The 19,215-nt window shown below is 33.7% G+C and overlaps 1 protein-coding gene across 1 annotated transcript in view; it reads right to left on the reverse strand.

The window, feature by feature from the left end:
* The window catches only part of SI (sucrase-isomaltase), a 93,517-nt gene that overhangs the window by 63,649 nt on the left and 10,653 nt on the right, over positions 1-19,215 (reverse strand). Inside the window, exons 8-15 of the mRNA XM_004704105.2 lie at positions 16,692-16,804; positions 13,367-13,492; positions 12,712-12,843; positions 12,502-12,621; positions 10,516-10,629; positions 8,373-8,457; positions 4,426-4,543; positions 2,681-2,852 (exon numbers count right to left, since the gene is read on the reverse strand). Of these exons, the coding sequence (XP_004704162.1) occupies positions 2,681-2,852; positions 4,426-4,543; positions 8,373-8,457; positions 10,516-10,629; positions 12,502-12,621; positions 12,712-12,843; positions 13,367-13,492; positions 16,692-16,804 (980 nt within the window). The remainder of the gene's footprint in view (positions 1-2,680; positions 2,853-4,425; positions 4,544-8,372; positions 8,458-10,515; positions 10,630-12,501; positions 12,622-12,711; positions 12,844-13,366; positions 13,493-16,691; positions 16,805-19,215) is intronic.

Below are 19,215 nucleotides of genomic sequence, written 5' to 3' on the forward strand. Positions count from 1 at the left end.
TCTGGGATCTTAAAAGCTTGAAGTTAAACAAGTGGCCATTCAGCAGAGAAGCAACAGCCCACATTGAAGAAGCACACCACCAGTGTGATCATGAGGAGTCAGGCATCAGAAGACACATAACAAACAAACAAACAAACAAACAAACAAACAAAAACTTTATTGTTGAGAACAAAGGGGCACTGAGCAGAGACCTAAAGTCCATCTGTAGACAATGGAAGAATCCCGCCCCCTGACCCCCCAGGGGAGCCACCTGGAAGGAGTGAGTCAGCCAAGATGCTATAATGCATTGATGAAACACACAATATTCCTCTGGTTCCTTGAGACATCCTCACCCCACACCATCATGACTCCAGTACTGCTTCTCAATTCAGACTAGATTGAAGCATGTGCACAGGTATAGAAAAGAGATGGGGGATCACGACACACAGAATCCAAGAACAGGAGTGGGAATAGTGATACTAGAAGGGTAGGAATAAGGGGTGGGGGGGAGGGAGAAGAGAAGGGGGGATGGATCACCATGATTGACACAAAACCATGCACCCCTTTCTAGGGGGAAGAACGACAGAAAACACTGGGGAGGAGAGACAGCAGTCTGTGTGAGAGATGAAGATAATAATAATTTATAATCTATTAAGGGGGTATGAGGGTGGGGCAGGGGGAATGAGGCACTGATAGCAATGGCTCCTAAGAAAGTAAATGTCTAGAAATGAATGAAGGCAACATAATGATCTTTTAATAAAATTTTTAAATTCCATATGTCAAAGTCATAGAGTTACTCTAATACTTTCTGTTTAAATATTTAAAATTTACTTTTCACAAAAGGTCTTTAATCAACAAGACATTTAAAAATAAAGTAGAAATTAATCCCTTTTATTTTATTTTTCATATGGATAATAAATTGATCATAAGAATTATTAATGCTGTCCTTTCTGACCTTTGGTGATAACATTGTCCAGATATACATGGGGCTATTCCTGAGGTCTCATTTGGCTATATTAGTATATCTACATATTCAACATCAAATATCATTGAACTGCTATTACATTATCTAGTAGACCAATACTCTTATCCTTTACATCTATAAAATGTATAATTTTCCAACTGAAATTTAGAATTTTAAAAATATTCCACAAAAGACTGTGGTTTATTTTATCATTGTTTGGAGAAAATAAAAATTCTTAATATATGATCCTTCCTATCCATTGAGAGGGTATAGTTTTAATGTATTTAAGTATTTTTTTCCCAAATCCTAACCATATTCTTAATATTTACTCCTGGATTACTCATTAGTTCACTGGTATACTAAGTTGTACCATATATTTAAGTATATTTTAATATTTTTTATTGCTTTCTTTTCTGGAGGACAAAACTTGCTTAATTTGGTCTATTTTTCTCTATTTTTAAAATGTCTATCTCTGCCATATGACTTCAATGATTTTTAATTCAGAGAGTTTACTATTTTTGGATTGTTTTCTTACTTATCTTCATAAGTTTGATATGAAGTAAAATTATTACCCAAGCCAATTTTAAAATTTATTAAGATGTAGTCTGATAAATAACTTAATTTTAGTCAATCACCAAATAAAATTTATGAAAATGTTTAATCTTTTTTCTTTTAGTATACGATTATGAAAAAGTAAATGGATCCTCCCAATTTCTTAATACATTCTTTAGTTTTTAAATTATATATCGGTTCTCTTTAGTCAAGAATATCAATATTGCATAATTCCTCTATGTTTATATAAATTGATTTGCCAAGATTTCTGATGTTTTGAATGATCTAATATAAATTTTATGTCTTAAATTGAATTTGATTGTGCTTTTGCATTTGGTAATTGAAATAATGAATATTTATGTAATCTTTAAAAAATAATATACCCATATATGTATATATTTTTAAAATAATATGCATACATATGCTTTTTTTACTTCAACTGACCTTATTGTTCTTGAGATAGATTTAGTCTATTGAGATTTTTTTTAACCAATCTAATTTGAATTTTTCATATCATCTTTTTATATTTACTTGTAAGATATTTTTCATTTTTTCTTGATATATCAATTTTCCCAGTTATGTTGGCTTGAATAGTTTTTTAATCCCATTTTCTCATTCCAATTATTAAAATGTTGTTGTTATTGGGTATTATCAAATAGATTTTAAGCCATAGCAATTCTATAAAACTTTATCATGGGATATCTTGGCTGTAGTCTTACAGCAGCAGAAGACTAAGTATTTGACCTGTGCAGTGATTGGGTGGACTTGAACCACCAACCTTTGAGGTAGCACCTGAATAATTAACTATTTGCAGCACGGAGCTCCTTTTGAATGCTGCAAACATCATTTATCTTATGTTTCTTTTGAATTCCTTAAGCATTCAGATTGCATCGTTTTTCTATGTAACATGGCCTTCAATCATTTTACCAAAAATCATTAAGAAAATAATGTTTACATGTAAGTCTGATTTAAAAACCCACTGCTACCAAGGCCTTTCCATTTCATAGTGACCCTGTTTAGAGGTTGTGAACTTTTCCAGAGTGGTACAGCCTCCTGTTTCTTCCACAGAGAGGCTGGAGGATTTGATCTTGCAGTTCTAGCAGTCCAATGGTTTCCCAGTAGCACTACCATGGTTCGTTAAGCTAATTTAGAGATTTATAAATAACATTATATGGAAAGACTTACCAAAGGCATTCCAAACAAACCGAACTCCAGCATTCCTGAAATAGACCATTCCATTTGCTCCCACGAAGCTGTATTGTCTCCTAACCAATGTGCAGCATGCTTTCCAGAGCCAGCAAAAGTTGACCGAGTGAGAATGAAGCTTCTCTTGTTAGGAAAAACTCTTTGTACAGCTCTAAAAAAAAGACAGTGTTAATAAATATGTTTTATAATAATTAATTAATATGCATATTATCTAACTCTTTGTTTCAAATGCAATGATTACAAGTCTCACTGATAAGTCATCATCCTTGCAAATGCATATATAAAATTTATGCCAATTTTCTATTGAGGATTGATGTACTTGTTTTAAAACACTTTCATCAAACACAAAGGAAAAGTTTTCAGAAATTCTTCAGATCTTGAATTACTTATTTTATTGATTTTCATCCTTCTTTCTGAAAAGTGGAAGTCTTGATCCCCGTTCTTGTAAATATGGCCCAGTTTAGAATGGGGGTTTTTCTCTTGTTTCTGAGCTCATAACAGAGGGTTCTAAACAGAGTTAGAAGTGTACCACACAATAAAATAAGACTGGATGTGGACAAACACATAGAAGGGATCCTGTCAGGCGAGCATTATCAGCTAGGATGGGACTCCAAGGATTGCCTGAGGGCTGTCACAGAAAGTGGGATAGAGAGTCACAAAAAAACTTGGCATAGATAAGATCTTGATTTGATGTTCAGTCTCTCAAGCAAAATAAATTTCTCTTCTTTAAAGCCATGCACTTTTGGATATATTTTTATGGTACCAGGAACCTAAGAAAACTACCAAAATAATTCAGAATGTGCTTTGGACATCTACTCAGCATTTGTGCATAAAATACTTTTTTAACTCATTGAAATAAATTTATAAATATAAAATTTAATAATCAAAGCAAGAATTCAACACATTTTGTATTATTTTTACTATATGACTTAAGATCTGCATTTCAAATATCAGATAGCAATTTCATTATAAAATTTATATATTTGAGCAGTACTTTATTGTCTGTTTCTAGAAATCAACCATCACCCGTAACTGCTGCTATTAGTCTCACCTTATAAAGGTGTCATATTCGATGATAAAATGTTCTTTGTTCATTTCTTGAAATAATGGGCTTAAATACTGTTTACATAAAGTTTTATTGAATTTAAAGTAAAACAAGTTATTTCTATCAGTATACTGTGCAAATTTTGATGTTATCATGATATCAAGCAGGAGGTTGGATTTAAACTGGATCACAGTTGAGTATGAGAAAATCATAAATTTGTTGAGACTAGAATTTGGACTGTATTGCCTTTTAAAGTATAGGCTCTTTTATAATGCTTTTGGATCCTGGGATTGTAAGCAATAAGCACTCAGGGGCTAAACAGAAGGCTGGAGGTTCAAATCCACTCAAGGTTTCCTTGGAAGAAAAACCTTGTAGTCCACATCCACAAATCACCCACTGAAAACCCCCTGAAGTTCTATCCTGATACACATCTGGCCACCATTATCAGAGCCTGATGATACTCAATGGCAACTGGTGCTGGTATTGGTAGAATTTGGAAAATCGCCTGTAACTGACACAAATTTTAGCACTAAATCAAATATGCTATTATCTTCTTCATCGTATTATTATTATTATTTTTTGCTTTCTCACTCAGTATTTTCAAGTATATAGTTAGACAATCACAAAAGGCTTGTAGACTATAAACAGGAATGGAGGTTATAAATGAAAGCATACGTACTTTTCTTGAGCTATGGCCATGCTATATCCATAGAGGCTATGCACATCATATTGTCTCCCCCAGTGCTGCATAGAGTCCATGCAAATTGTTTTGGAATACATGAGTTTATCAAGAATATCTTAGAGAAAATAAATACAATATATTTCTTAAGATATAGGGAGTCATTTTGAAATTTACATTTCTTTACATATGATTCTGTGTAATAACATACTTCATAAAACATCAAAAGTGTTAATATAATAGACTTAATTGATTAGTTAATGAGTTAGTTAATTGTGCCAGCCTAGCCGATAATCAAATGTGGGGCTAATTGAAAGGTGGAGGGATAAATGGGTGGTGAGCCTTGTCTTTCTAGTTCTCGGGTCTCTTGATTTGTGATGGTTGCACCAGAGTGCAGCTGCCTTAGCAGATCCCTGCTTCAGCTTGCAAGATTGACTTCCTACAAGACATCCCCAAGGAGAAGCCACATGAATCTATCCTGATGCAGCCCTGGGTGCTGGAGCAGCTGTGTGGAGATCCCTGCTAATGCTGAGATGCTTGTTCATTCACTAACTCAGATTTCCTCCTGCAGTCAGCATCATTGCCTCTGTTTTGTGAGGTGGAGGACTTTGTGGACTAATGTTGGGTTAATGGGTTAATGTTGGACTTGTGGGCTTGGGCAGCTTTGGATTGGGATGTTTTCGTGATGCACATTTTCTTTACATAAAACTCTCTCTTATATATGAGTTGCTGTGGATTTGTTTCTCCAAAGTACCTAGACTAATACAGTTAGGTTTCATTGTGATCCCTGCATTCCACTATTTTTGAACTTGAAATACCTAGATCTTAATAAATTATGTGACTCTATCTTAAATAAGTAAATTCGCAGAACACATTACTTTTAACTCAAAGCTATATACCCACCTGCATTACTGTATTACTTAATTATTCTCTTAATATAATATAAAAATTATGTTATTGAAGTGAAATCTAATTCAAGGCATATAGACTTGATATATTGATACTAGGTGTGTTCAAGTAAAAGCTGCAGATCACAGTGACCTTATATATGGTCCCTGAATTCAAATAAGTGTCCTTGTTTAGTATGTCCTTAAGTCATTAAGCAAGATTTTTATGTAAGAAGACTTACATACTTAGATACAGCTCATGCCTATGTCACTTAGTCAAATTTTGGCATATATTACCTTGTATACATTTCTTTCCCACACAAAGACATTTTAAAATATTTCCAAATATAGTCAAACATCTTTAGCATAACAAGAAATTAATAGTATTCATAAGCATGTCACAAAGTACATATGTTTTTGTATAAACTATTTATGCTCATCAAATTTTTAATATAATAGCTTTTATGGGGATTGGTTTAATACTTTGATTTTTATACAATCTAGGTGTTCCTAATCTAGGGACAGCCTATACAACATCATGGAGCACTTCTCCATCCTGGACCAGCCTATAATCGTTGCTGTCCCTGAGCCCATTGTTACAATCATTACATAGGCCTTTCCATTGAGGGACTCCCTCTTTTTTGTGATCGATGATTCTACGTTATCAGACATGGTGTCATTCTCAAACAATTGGTTCAAGTAAGCCACACAATGTCTCACCATCCTCACTTCTAGGGATCGTTATGACTCTTCCTCAACCAAGACTGACTTGTTCACTTTTCTTGAGGCATATGGTATATTCAGTATTTTTCACAAACATCACAATTCAATGGCATCCATGATTCTTTCTTTTTAATTTTCCCAGCTGCTATAGACCTCTAAGATGATTTGGGTCAGGCACCCTTATCACTAAAGTGCTGCCTTTGTTTTATAAAACTTTTAAGAAGTTAAGAGGTCTTTTGCAACAGGTTTACAATGAAAACCATTGTAACAATACTTTGAACGGTATTTCCACTGACAGTGATTGCTGATCCAAGTAGAAGAAATCATTGATGTCAATTTCTTCATCATACAGCATGACGTTGCTTCTAAATTATAATTTGATTCAATAGAATTGCATAATTCAATGCCCTATGTCCAAGGTTTTTTCTGTTCTAATTTGATTTATTTGGTATCAAAAAATATTGACATAGTTCTTCAGACACCCTCTAAGAGATTTATTCTCCAAAGATCTCATCTTTTCTTATATTAAAAATTTTGCTCACTTTTGCTGTTTCTAAAAAGATGTGAGATCTAACTATTCAAATTGTGTATATTTCACTTACCATATGTAAAATGTTTTCATCATTTTAATTCTATTTTCATAATACCTTTTTATGATAACTAATTATTAAAATTAGGGACCATATGCAAGAAGTAAAAGGGCAATTCTTCTGTTTCATGTGTAATTCATTCATAACAAAGGCTGATTTTTACTTCAGAAAGTGATACTTGGGGGGGTCTTCATTTTTGGCAAGTAAAGTCATATAATCTACATAACACCCATAATTAATGTGTCATCTCCACTCTATGAAAAAATATGCTTCATATATTTCAGCTCCTTTGCTTTTTGTTCTTTATACAAATCAAGTAAGTCAAAGAATACAACTCTACCTCACCCATTTTCTAATTTTGAACCATGCCATATTCCTTTGTGGTATTTAAACAACTGTTTCTTGATCAAAGTAGGATACTCTATGACAACAGGTTTGGGAATTTCGAGTCTTCACTAATCCACAATTTGTTAGGATCCACACATCCAATTGTCAGTAAAAAGCAGGTGTATATATTTCTGCATTCATTGATTTCAGCAAAATCTTTATGATATGAACAATAATTTCCTCTATTTCCATACCCTATTCTGAATTTGGCTTAAACTTTTGTGAGACTCTTGTTAATATACTACTGCAGCCATTTTTGAATTATCTTCCAGATATTTGCTTGTGTGTGATATCACTAATCCTGATCAATAATTTCTGTGTCCAGTTTGATCACACTTGGAATGCAAAACAGGTAGCTGTTTTGCAAATTGCTCAACATAGACTAATAAATGCATCTATTTGTTGGAGCATTAAATGTTATTCTCAATTTCTAGGCCCTTGTTTTTCACCAATCTGTATAACAACAGTCTTCAGGACACTTGAACATTTTCCTTTAATACAGGTAGCTCTTGGTCCTGAAATGATCAGTTTTATGTGTTAAAATGACTGCATAAACTTATATCTTCTTTTGATGCATCCTGCATCACTCTTTTTTTTCTCTCTCCCTTAAGAAACTGGTCTTTTTAATTGGAAATCCAATATATTCTATCTTCCTCACAAAGAAAATGTCAATGAATCTTTGTACGAGTTTGTTGTATGCCTTTTTAATTGTTATTTTTTTATATTTACATGTGTGTGAGCTCATTGAAAAGACTACAGCTTGAGATTAAACACACCATAGTCATCAAAGTCAATTAATCTTATCTTTTAAAAACGTTAATGAGTTATTCCTTTGGCCAAATATTTCTCAGTGCAAAGCACTATTTGTTTTCTGGATCACTGCTTCTGGGCATGTTGATTATTGATTCAAGAATGATGAAGTCATTGACAATTTCAATGTTTTCCTTCGCTTAACTTGATGTATATTGGTCCAATTTTGATCATTGTTTCCTTCAGTTAGGCATAATTCACAGTTATACGGAAAGAAGGACCCACCACCTTTTCTTTAAGTTTGTTCGACTGGTGGGTTATGTGTCTCTGTGACACTTCAGTGATGCTGTAGTACTTCACGAACCCACAAGTCACACATGGACAGGCTTCAGCAAAAACTCAAATCTAAGACAGACATGAAAATAAAATACCTAGCTTCTTCTCCCAGAATCTAATAATAAATATTTTCAATGAGTATAAAAAGCCATTTGGTTGCAGAGTCTCCAGATAATAGAAAAAATATATACAAAAAGCTCATTATTTAGAATTTACTATTCTATAGGGATATTTGTCTCAACCAATGATAATTACATAATACTTTTTAATTTACCTGGGGTAAAAGGTGGATAATTCCATTTGTTGTCCTTGCATCCTTCCGTAGAACCTTGAACAAAGCTGGAAACTTCATTCATGTCCTGAGTAGATATACAATTAAGGACAGGTGTTTCAAAATTACTATAAAGCATGTAAACCCAAACTCTCCAATTATTTGAAAATGGTGTTTGCAAATGACAGTAGTAGTATTCTCATTTTCTTTCAGACAAATGTAAACTATTAATCTATTAATCTATTTAAAAAGAGCTTTCTTAGCTAAAATAAGTTACAATATTGACGTAGATAATATTATATCTATTGAATAAAAATACATACTAGATGACAGAGAACCCTTACCAGGTGCTAGGGAATTACAAACAACCAAAAATTATTTATGTTTTGACCTAGTTATACATAGAAAATACAAATTGCACTGTGTTAAGCAAGTGAATTTTACAAATAGTTTTAGTCTTCTCACTGTGAGCCTATCATTGTACACATTCTTAGTACATTCAGTCGTTCAATGTATGATGCTCATTCAGCTGCCTTCATCTAGTTCTGTGATATTCTGAAGAGCCACTGTTTAATGCTTGTTGGTCCACTCCCATTCAAAGGCGCCCTCTGAAGGTAGGCATGACCATCTTTTTCCAAAACGTCCCAGTCTTCAAAATAGATGCTGCAATTCTACTCTTCATGGGTGTGCTTGCCATGAGTTGTAATAAACTTTCCAGCAGTGAGAATATAGTGTTCTGTGCATAATGCTATGTGCAGTACAGTGTGATCCCATAGTCTCATGAGAAAATGAAAGACGGAAAAAGATAAATAACTTTTAAGTATTCCAATTCATAAAGTTATGGTCCACGGAGCTTGAAACAGTTTCACCTAGTTTATCACTTACTGAAAAGGAAGTTTAAGAGAGGGAGTGGTACATTTGTGTTCATGTCACAGCAATTGCTTGATTATTGTCGAGTGAAATGTGATGACATGCACTGAATTGTACTCACAAATAAAATTATGCTAAAGTATTAAATTCTGTAGTTTTGAACATAACTTTGTTTGGAAAATTGTATTTTTCTCTATAGATTTTATCAGAAAACAAAGTCACAATTTAGTAGGCTAAATGTTGATCCATTTACATGGTGCTTTTAAAGCAAGTGAATAGTTACAGAAACAAATGCACCCATTTGGGACATTTACCATCAACACGTATCTAGGGGAACTTGCCATCAACAAGTAGCAAGAAAGTCCTGAAATTTTCTGGAAATGAATTAGTAAATAGGCTTGAAACTGCTACCTCTGAATTTTCAGAAGGAATCAACATTTTCAATCTTGATGAAGTTCAATTATTTTTACTGCATTTCTTTCCACATCTCTGTAACTCTCACCAAAGAACTGGGTAGGACCATGACTGACCTCTGTCTCATCTAAATCATCCTTGGGAAGATGTGGAGTTGACTTATCCTTCCCTTTCATCTCGTCAGAGGTCAGATGTCAGAAGTGGCTGCCACATCATTTCCCCCTCTATCCAGATTCAGAATTCTAGTCTCAGTAATAATGGGACTATAAACGTCTGCTCGTTAAAGCTACCCACTTTCTAGTACATTCTCATGGAATGCTAAGAAACTAAGACATCTGTGTTTCTGGGATGATATTGTTTCAAATCAAACTCCAAAAAACGAAACTCCTTGCCATCAAGCTGATTCCAACTCATAGTAACCTTACGGAACAGAGTAGAACTGCCCATTTGGGTTGCTGAGGCTGAAAATCTTCCTGGGAGTGGAAGCCTGGTGGGTTTAAACAGCCAAACTTCTCTTCAACAGCCCACCCTCTCCCCCACCAGAGTCTGGATATCGGAGTGTTTATAAATCTCACGAACTGATTTTCAAAGATCAATTATTATTCTAACCTCATTGTACGTCAGTTATAGGAACAGACATTTCAGACTTGACTAGAGAAATAAACCTCAACTACAATTTTTAGTATACACCTTGTCTATCCCAAGAATATGATTGTTACATATTTCCATATGGTACAAAAAATATTATAAGAATTTGTTTTTTAATATATGAGAAGCATATACTCCATTGTTTCATAATATTTTGTGCCTAAATAATTTTATGCTTACTGACTTATAGGACATATTTAAAATTTTTACTTACAATCCAAAAACCATCATATTTCACTTCTTGGTGAAAAAGACTACATTCTTCGGCCCACCATTCTATGCATTGAGGATTAGTGAAGTCGGGGTACACTGTGAGTCCTGGCCACACCTACAATAATAGAGCGCACACATATATTCATACATTACACACATATCCATACATTACACAGGTATCCACACAATACACATATATTCACACATAAATGACAAACAAATGAAATTCAAACCTCATTCAGTTATTCATATAGCAAAAATTATTAAAAATAAAATATACTTCTTGAAGTATGGGTGACTCATACATCATCTGTATATAAAATAAAGTCATGCTTACATTAAAATAAATTAAAAAGATAAAGACAAAATTAAATGATGAAACATTTACACAAGGAAAACATTTTTAAAATATCAGAATAGGCTGCTATTTTTTACTGAAACTAGAGTATTTCTGTGTATAGTAGGTTAGGTAAAAGGAAATCATTATAAGCATCTTCATTGTTTGATTTATAAACAAACATGCACACAGAAAACATTATTTGCTATAGAAAGTTATCTCTTCCTAAGAAATACAGGAAGAAACTATCCTAAGGCAATTATTAATTTTTATTTAATAAAATGGATATAGTACTTGTTATATGCTGGGCCATTCTCAGTATTATGCAATAAATAATTCATCATTACCTTAGGAGTTGGGTACTACAATTACTATTTTACAAATGAGCTAGGTTTTGTAACACAATCAATTTTACAGATCAAGAAAATGAGGCACAAAGAAGTCATAAGTTTTTCACTATCACAGCACTAATAAAGAGCACTTCAGGTATTTATTTGGACTTTAACCTCATATCCAAATCCATCCACTGTAAGTTGTTGCCTCTGAATAATTTATGTTTTTTACAACTTTTTGTGACGTTTTCTTTTTTACTTACAAAAATAATGTTAAACAAGAGTAATTCCATTTCAGATAGATTAGGATACCTGATAATGCTTGTATATCCCAAGGAAATATATTCATTGTCTAAGACATCCATTTCCAACAGAACAGATTCTCATTTTGTGGGCTAGTAACAGGCATTAATGAGAACAAGAGTCCCTGAATGGTGCAACCAGCACTCTTGGGTGCTGACCCCAGCGTGGAAGGTCCCAGTCCACTCGGACAGCCTTTGAAAGGAGATCCCAACAATCTCCTGAAAACAAGCCATTGAAAACTCTGTGGAACATACTGTTCTCGTACAGATGCCATCACTTTGTGTCAGTAACTCAAGCCAATAGCAACTAGTTATAGGGAAGGAAGTGTGTTATTTTCTTGATGGAATCCATATTTATTGGAAGAAATTTTTCATCTAAAATACAAATTTATATTTTCTCCTTCTGTGTTATTCCATTTTCCGAATGGTAGAAGGGGAATAACTAAGTCAATAAACCTAGAAACTATGGTAGTTTTGCCTATGACTTATAAAGTTTTCTATAAGATATTATTTATTTTAGTAACGGTATACATTTTAGAATGAGGACAATTTTTTGACTCTGTTTCCTATGAGCTCTGTGATTTCACTTCACCTCTCCTAAAATTCAGTTTTCTTACCTAATAAGTAATATTTTAATTATAGTCACTTCATTATTTTATTTGTAGGCTAATGGTCAAAAATGTCATTTCGAGCATAAGATATAAGTAGTCAACTTATATTTTTAATTATATTATTAACTTTCGCATAGGCTTCTGGATTAGCATACAATAATCTAGATTGTAAAATTTTGTTTTTAATTGCTCTATTTATGGAAGTGGTGATTTCCTATGGCTGTGTACTCCTGGTGTAACTAGCCTCTAAAAACACCATTTTAGAGACTTAAACTGCTTTTGTGATTCCTCTCCACAATCAAAATCACACCTGAAGTTTTAGAAAAGCAAACACACACATATACAGGAATTTGGTGGCAGAACAGACAATCTGACAGCACATCTTTAATGAATATTATCATTTACCTCTCCAATAATTGGTTTTGTCCCATCTGAGTCATTGACCCACACTTTTCTTTCAGTTCCCCGGTCGTAGCTGGCATACGAAGCTCCATTGGCACGTTTTCCTATGGAAATCGCTGGGTCCTAATAATAAAAAGAAGAAACTCTAGAAAATCTATCAAGTTATTAAAGGTGCAACCGTGAAGAATGCATTGATATAAAATCAAACATTACCAAGATTATGACATATTTTTGTCCATGGTCATGCAAATCTTGAGCAAATTCCGGTAGTCCTTTATATGCAACTGCATCATATGTGAAGGCTTTTTTGTCTTCCATATAATCAATATCAGTGACCTGTGTATCCTGAAAATTAGCGCAGTATAGTTCAACAAATACTACTGAAATAATTCTGTAATCCCTTTCACTTTTAAGGCCAATTACTTTGTACAATAAACATAATAAGTATGGAAAATAAACTTCAAAAACGAACAAAAAAAAACCCTTATGGCCAATGAGTCAATTCTGACTCATAGCAACCCTGTACAAAAGGATAGAACTGACCCTGTGGGTTCCAAGACTGTAACAGGAGTAGAAAGTACCGTCTTTCTTCAGAAGGGCAGCTGATCATTTTAAACCATTGGCTTCATGGTTAACAGACCAACTCACAGCCACTCTGTCTCAAGGGCTCTTTCACTTGTTTTCCAGTAAGGTAGCAATGCTACTATTTACCAAGTTAGTTTATTTTTTTAATTTCTGAGTACACCACCATTAAATGATGACTATTAATAAACTATATGGTGCATATTCCATTCAATTTCCTATGGGTACCACCATATGACAAAATTGAATCTTACAAATATCCCCATAGCCATTTTATTCCACTTACAAATGGTATGCCAGCATCTCGGTTTCTTTTCACCACTTCTTTAACTACATCTAGTGATTTATAATTCCAGCGACTGAGCTGAAACCCAAGACTCCAGTAGGACGGCATTGCTGGTAATCCAATGAGCTTGAAGTAAATGAGAACGGAAAATATATTCATGATTCAAAACTAATATAAACATATTTCTTATGCTGCTACAGGTCTAATAGTTGTTTAAGTATGATTACATTCTTTCATACAAAGAAAGAAATGATGGCATTTATATTCTAATATAATTTATATATAATCTATTAGGAATCTTATTTTAAAATACTAAAGACATTTTTTGCTTTGTCATTTATATTTCATTTGTGTTAAAACTAGAAAGTGCATCCTTCAAGTGGATACCTTGTGCCATAATGTGTGTTAGGCTTCATAAATTACATAATATTATGCGAGATAACCTGAAAGTGATTCAAGATAACCAGAAAATTCTTCACCATACACGCTATGACATAATAATAATAATAATAATGAGGAACAGGATAAAATCAAGTGATCATCCTCCATTTTAATATAATACAATTATTTTAGTAATGTCATAATCTTTAGAATTTAAAAACCCTTACTAGCATGGATAGGGTGTAAACAACTGAAATGTCAATAATTTAAAATTATATTACTAAATGTATTATATTTGATTAAAACATTTCCATATGTAATTAAATCTATAATTTAATTCCCATACAAAAATACGTAAAATATATTTATATACAATTCAATTGAGTGTTTCTCTCTATAGGCATATATTATATCTACATCTATATCTGTACCTATTTACATCTATATTGCTGTTCTTAAATGTCCTCAAATTGACTCCAACTCAAATTATCCTAAATATAACAAAACAAAATACTACTTTATTCCTGCACCATGCTCACAATCATTATTGTGAGCCCGTTTGTGAAGTTATCAATCCATCTCATCAAGGGCCTTGTTTTCCAATATCTACTTTTGCGAGTATAATACCCTATCCCAGGAAATGGTCTGTCTTCATAACTTTTGCAAAGTACATGAGATAAAATTCTACACTATCAGTAGAATTACCTTATGCCCCAGGGAAACAATGATGTCTCTAAGGTGAACCAGAAACATATATAACCCCTAGATATATGAATGATAATGAGGTTGCATTTAATTATATTTCCAATGTAAGAACAATTCATTCTTATGACATGGCCTTCCTTAATGCTTGCCCTCAAAAAGAGATCACTGAAGATGCAGGTGCTATAACAAATTGTGGTGGGTAAACAAATGGTGTCCAGCTATCAGAAAGAATAATGTCTAGGGTTTTAAAAGCTTATTTACAAACAAGCAGCCATCTAAGCGGAATGTCAACTAAGTTCACATAGAAGAAGCACACCAGCCTGTGTGATTCAAGGAGTGTAAATAGTATAATCCAAATCAAAAGGATAGAATATTATCAAAGGTTAAATTGTGAACATGCAATTTTCAGAAGGCTATGGATGAAAGTAGAAGCCCCAATCCATTGGCAGGGTCCACGCATAGATTAAGCCTCTGTTGCATACACTTTCACCAAAGTAGTATAATGTGAGTGGCCAGACTATCAAATAGAGGGTATTGTAAAGATAGATGAGTAAAGTACATGGAATTGAGTTTAAGTAGACTACCTTGTTTTATCCCCATTTTGCTCAATTAAATGTTGTGTCAGCTTTTAAAAGTAAGTGAAGGAGAAATACACATGGCTTTACTCCAGTGAATTCCCTGTGAATACAGACCAGGAATGTGAATAGCCTTGACATCCTGCAGAGTGCATTAAAGTAGATTATGGCAGCAGTAACTGGGTTAAAAGTTAATATTTTATCATTTGATCTCATTTTAAACCCAGTTTAAACTTGTTCTAGTTTTTAATAATTTGTTTTCTTTTTTATTGAGGTTTTTCTCTATTTTATTTTGCTAATGTTAGCTTTTTATGATTTTGCTTTTATTCATATTTTTTGCTATAATAAATCCAGGGTGAGTGAATCCACAGAAACAGTAACTGCACTAATTGCTTCTCCGGGGTATGGCAGGAGAGATTGGGAGAAACGTGGAGCTAATTACAAGGAGTATAAGAGAAAACAATGTTTTAAAATTAATTGTGGTAGAGATTGTACAACTCCTTTTTATATGATCAAACTATTGAGTTGTATGGTATGTGGATCATCTCCCAATAAAACCATTTGGAAATATTTTTGAACATTAATATATTAGTTCAACAAACCAAAAAAAATGTTGTTTTATGACTAGTTTCAACAAAAGGTGAGGGTGTTTTAAATGTAACATCCTTGGTTAATAGTGCTAAGTTCTTATTATGTTGTGGTTGGACGTCATCCATTTGTTCTGACTGAGAGCAACCGCATGCAGAACAGAAGGAAGCAACTCCTGGGCTGGTGCCATCCTCCCAAGTGCTCTTATGTTCAAATCCATTGTGTGGCCACTGCGTCACTTCATCTTTTTGCATGGTCTTCTTCTTTTTCACGGGCCCTCTATTTTATCAAACATGATGTCCTTCTCTAGGGACTGGCCTCCCCTGATAACATTCCAAAAAACATGAGACAAAGTCTCACCATCCTTGCTTCTAAGGATCCTTCTAACTGTACTTGTACCAAGACAGATCTCTTTGTTCTTTTGGCTTACATGCTATTTTCAATATTTTCTGCCAGGACCATAATTCAAATTCATTCTTCAGTCTTCCATATCCAATGTTCAACTGGTTTTGAATAACATGTTTATTATTTCAACGTGAGATCAGAGTACCATTGTTCCTCAGTAAATATTCAAAAGGTGTAAAGAATGTAAATTTGTGATTTTTCACAATAGCCACCTGTTCAGCTACGCACCTTAGAGAGAACCCTGATTGCTATTGCCATTTTAACAACTTATTCACCAAACTCAACAAAAATTTTATATCAGTTCTGCTGAACCAATGTGAATCTGCTGAATCCCAGCACTATGTCTACTTCAAATTCTTGTCTCAAATCTAAGATTCTTTCGTAGCTGCAAAGGCGTTCATGAATAATTAAATATTTTATGTAAATTATCTCAAAGATTTTCAACTCTTGAACTCAGCGGCTTAGAAGCCAGAAACTATTTTGAAGTCATAAATATAGATATTTAAATATATATGTCATTATGTAGACAAATAAATCACATTTGAAAAAAAGGCAAATATTTATATCATTTAAAGAGCCTTAAGTACATAAAGTGAATTTAATAATCAGACATGTTAGAAGAAGGACAAGTAGGATATAAAAGAATTGTATAATATAAGCATGATGAATACCTCTTGATATTGTTGCACTACTTCTTCTGGAGTATCACCAAGAAAGATGTAAAAATCCAAAATTCCACCAGTAACTCGGTAGGTTACTATAGGAGTAGGCTGGATGAAAATTTCTACAAAATGAATTTGAAAAGTATATAAAAATAGTGAAAATATAAAAAATATTTTCAGTTTCTTAATGTACTTAATATTAATAATTATTTTAACTATTTTCAAATATTTAAGATTAAATATTAAATGCTTCCTCCCCCCACCCCCTGAACTATCATGATCCCAATTCTAACTTACAAATCTGGCTAGACCAGAGGATGTACACTGGTACAGATAGGAACTGGAAACACAGGGAATCCAGGACAGAGGATCCCTCCAGGACCACTGGTGAGAATGGTGATACCAGGAGGGTGGAGGGAAGGTGAGGTAGAAAATCCAAAATTTTCTACCTTTACAAAGATCTATATATAACCCCCTACCTGGGAGATGGACAACAGAAAAGTGGGTGAAAGGAGATATCAGACAGTGTACAATATGACAAAATAGTAATTTATAAATTATCAAGGCTTCATGAGGGAGGGGGGAGACGGGGAGGGAGGGGAAAAATGAGGAGCTGATACCAAGGGCTAGAGTAGAAAGAAAATGTTTTGAGAATGATGATGGCAACAAATGTACAAATGTACTTGGCCCAATGGATGTCTATATGGATTGTGATGAGTTGTAAGAGTCCCCAATAAAATGATTTAAAAAAATGAAAAAGAGAAATACAGAGACAAAATTTAGAACTTCACCAGGCATGAAATTAATGATAAGATAACCCATATACAGATATTTCCAAAAAGCTCACTTATAAGCTGAGTAGAAAAGGGTTGATGAATATCCTCACATAATAAAAACTTTCATTTTTAAAATTGTGAAAATATATTTTAATTGAAATTATTTGCATTTTTAGAAACATTAAAGTTGAAGGAAAAAGCTATATAAAAATAAGTTTATATGCAATAAGTCACTGAGTGGTACAGATAGTTAAGTTTTTGTCTACTAAACAAAGGTTGACCATTCAAAGCTGTTCTTTCAAACCTGAGCAGACACCTCTGAAGAAAGATCTGGTAATCTACTTTAGAATCCCAGCCATTGAACAGGGAGAGCAGTTCTACTCGAATGCATGTAGGGTCTCTCTGAGTCGGAAAGGATTTAAATGGCAACTTTTGGAGGGGCATGGCCACGTGTGCAGTCTAGTCTGTTAAAATTCATAGCAACCCTATATGCAATGGACCAAAACACTGCCCAGTTCTTCGCCAGTCTTAGAATGGCTTCTATATCAGAGTCCATGTGACATAGTTACTGTGTCAATCCTTCTCATGGAGGCTCTTCTTTGTTTTCACTGACTTTTTCCAGGGACCGGTCTCTCCTGATAACACACCCAAAATAGATGAGACCATATCTCCATAATCTCACTTCTGAGGAGAATTCTAACTGTTCACACGCTTCTCCCAAGACAGATGTGTTGGTTCTTCTGGCAGTGGATGGTAAGTCACATGGTTTGGGTCAGTCACACCTTACTTCTCAATATAACATATTTGCTTTTAAACACTTTTAAGAGTACCTTTGAAGTGAATTTTCCTGAAGAACCATACATAAGATTGCTTTCGCTGGAATAGGATTTATCTATTGACTGTTGATATGAGGAGTCATGTGAGTATCGTCCGACTGCGAGGTGCAGCCCATCAGTTGGTGCTTTGTAGAGATATATTTCTCAGTTGATTGAGCTCTGTTTACATTGAGCATGAGGATTGGTATTAGGGGAAATTTTCCTCTCTCACTTCTTACAAATACAGACCTTTGCCTATCAGATTAAAACCTGTCATATTACTGCAAGGGGATCATTAAGGTGCCAAATATAGAAATTAACCTTTTTATATTAATAAAATTCTTACAGAATTGAAAAATTATAAAGACACCTCGACAATACAAGAGACTTCAAAATGCCACTCTCGAAGAAAGACAGAACATCAATAAAAAAAACTCAAAGACACAAAAAAGATCAACAAAATCAACCTCATAGATATATATAGAACAGTCCATCCGACAAAAGCATGGTATACATTCTTCTCCAACACACACAGCACATTTTTTAGAATAGACCACATCCTAGGTCATAAAGCATGCTTCAAAAAATTAAAAAGAATGAGGTCCTACAACCAATCTTCTCAGACCCCAACACTATAAAAGTAGAACTCGACAATAAAACAGTAACATCAAGACAGACATGTGGAACTTGGACACCCTAATACTCAAAAGGAATTGGGTAATAAAGTAAATAAAGGAGGAAATATAAAAATACCCTGAGACAAATGCGATTGATAACACAACATATCAAAACCTATGGGGCACAGCAAAAACAGCAATCAGAAACCAATTTATAGAAATCAACCCACGCAAGAAAAAAGAGAAGAAATCCAAAATCAAAAACTTATACAACACCTTCAAGAACAAGGCCAACAACATAAACTTTCCAGTTAAAGCTGGAAAG

This window comes from Echinops telfairi, unplaced genomic scaffold (genome assembly GCF_000313985.2).
Source record: "Echinops telfairi isolate 266 unplaced genomic scaffold, ASM31398v2 ScPeMD7_7420;HRSCAF=8458, whole genome shotgun sequence".
Classification (NCBI taxonomy): domain Eukaryota; kingdom Metazoa; phylum Chordata; class Mammalia; order Afrosoricida; family Tenrecidae; genus Echinops; species Echinops telfairi.